Source organism: Equus quagga, chromosome 11, assembly GCF_021613505.1.
Source record: "Equus quagga isolate Etosha38 chromosome 11, UCLA_HA_Equagga_1.0, whole genome shotgun sequence".
In the NCBI taxonomy this organism is placed as follows: domain Eukaryota; kingdom Metazoa; phylum Chordata; class Mammalia; order Perissodactyla; family Equidae; genus Equus; species Equus quagga.
This window is the reverse complement of record NC_060277.1, coordinates 5,942,445-5,944,292: the sequence shown is the minus strand read 5'-3', so window position 1 is coordinate 5,944,292 and position 1,848 is coordinate 5,942,445. Positions and strand designations below refer to the sequence as shown.

The following is a 1,848-nucleotide window of genomic DNA, read 5'->3' as shown; positions in this document are numbered from 1 at the left end:
GTGTGGGTGGGGTCGGGGAGGTGCAGACAATACTCTGATTGCGTTTGTTTTGTCAGGTTCAAAGCCACTTTGGAACGTTTCCGTTGAGCTGCTTTCAGAATTTTGACACTCATTTGATCAATCTCTGTGGAGCAAATCTTTGTCCTTGAATCTGATTTTTGGAAACAGTTAAAGGAAAAGCTGGAGCCAAGTTTGGGGCAAAAAATATGTGTGACTAGGAAATAGTGAAAACCTGTTTCACTTGGATGGTTTGTAAGCTGACTCAACGGTAATTGAAAAAAAAAAAAAGGACTCAATAATGGTTTGAGGGATGGCCTTTACTCCTTCCAGATGTCAGTTACCTTTTCCACTAAGCTGTCATAATATCTTATTTGTGACTCCATTATGCAGAGATGACTTGGTTTAAATTTTTTGTTTATTGCCCTCACCCCGTTCCACCAGACTGAGCACCACCTGGGAAAAACATACTTTTATTCCTCTTTGAGATGGTATGCTTAGTTGGAGGCCAAAAGACTGAAGGATTCATTATTGAATGAATGAGTCAATATAAATGGAAAGCACTCCAAGACGACTATTTTAAAGACGACAAGACACACTATATCTGTTAAAAGTCCATTCTCATTTTTTAAAACATTTGTATATATTCGTGTAATCAAAATGAGTTGACAACGAACTGTTTAAAAGTCACTGTACTCCCCTTGACAGGCAAGACGCACTCCGCTACACACTTGTGGTTTTTCTATGAGGAAGGAAATGTAAAAGTTGTAGATTCAGAGGTGAATCAAAACCCACTAAGATTACAGCCCACTGCTCGCATCGGTATCAGAGTCTTTCAGACTGTGTTCAATTGTCCGATATTGCTAACCAAGCGTCAGCGTCAACCCCAGGACGGCGCAAGGCTGACACTTTGAAGCCTTCAATGCAGCGAGTCTAAAAGGACTAATTAAGTAAATAAATTAAAACGACAGCAGTGACAAAACCCCAAAAGCCACATAAAACCGTGAAGAACTCAGTGTCTCTCGTATGTGCGCGTATTTATAAAGGGAGATATTTTAAGGTTGGATATTCCTTTCCCAGAGCAGCGTAGGCAGCGGGTGGCAGGGCTTTAGGGAACTCTCGCTTGTTTCTACGTAGGAGAAAAGGTCGCCTCCCCCACGCCCACCCTATAGGCTATTTGCATGTCCATCCAGAAACGCAGGGTCTGTCCTGACCCCGCTCTCCTGCCTTCGAGAAGCTGCACAGCCTGGGCGGCCGCATCCTCCTCCTGCGCCCGCTCTATTTGGGGCCTCATGAGCTCATGGCCTGTGCAGACCACACTCTGCGCTTCCAGTCCCGCCCGCGCCGCCAGGCCACGCAGGGCGATTCCTGCAAGTGCGCGGACGGTGCCCGGGGCGCGAGCAGGGGCGGCTGGGGGGAAGGTCAAGACGGGCCCACGCAAAGGACCCGAAATAACCGACACGCCGGGAGCCCGAAATCAGACAGGAAGCCAAATAATCCGGGGCGTCGGGTTGCTTTCCCCTCCCTCGGAGGTCGGGGCGCGGGCGCGGGGCCAGGGGTCCGGCGGGCGGGGCCGGGCCGGGCCGGGCGGGGCGGGGCGGGGCGGGCGACTGGGCCTATTAAAGGCGCGGCGGGGCGGCGGGCCGAGCCGGGTCTCGATGGAGCGCGACGGCTGCGCGGGGGGTGGGAGCCACGGTGGCGGCTGTGAGGGCGGGCGCGGCTCCCGGGAGGACCCGGCGGGGAACGGCCGCGACCCGAGCCGCGGCCACGCGTCCCCGGCTCCCGGGGACCCGCAGGCGGCCGCGTCCCTGCTGGCCCCCATGGACGTGGGGGAGGAGCCGCTGGAGAAGG

General features: G+C 53.6%; 1 protein-coding gene across 6 annotated transcripts in view; it reads left to right on the top strand.

Moving 5' to 3' along the window:
• Positions 1-1,655: 1,655 nt before the first annotated feature.
• LOC124247438 (ectonucleotide pyrophosphatase/phosphodiesterase family member 1) overlaps positions 1,656-1,848 on the top strand; it is a 194,605-nt gene continuing 194,412 nt past the window's right edge. For 4 of the 6 annotated variants that reach the window (XR_006890727.1, XR_006890728.1, XM_046676699.1 and 1 more), the window contains exon 1: positions 1,713-1,800. Coding sequence is in view for 2 of the 6 variants with exons in the window: in XM_046676695.1 (XP_046532651.1) it covers positions 1,656-1,848 (193 nt within the window). In the remaining 4 variants the exon portion in view is untranslated. The other 2 variants (XM_046676695.1, XM_046676697.1) reach the window with 2 other exon arrangements.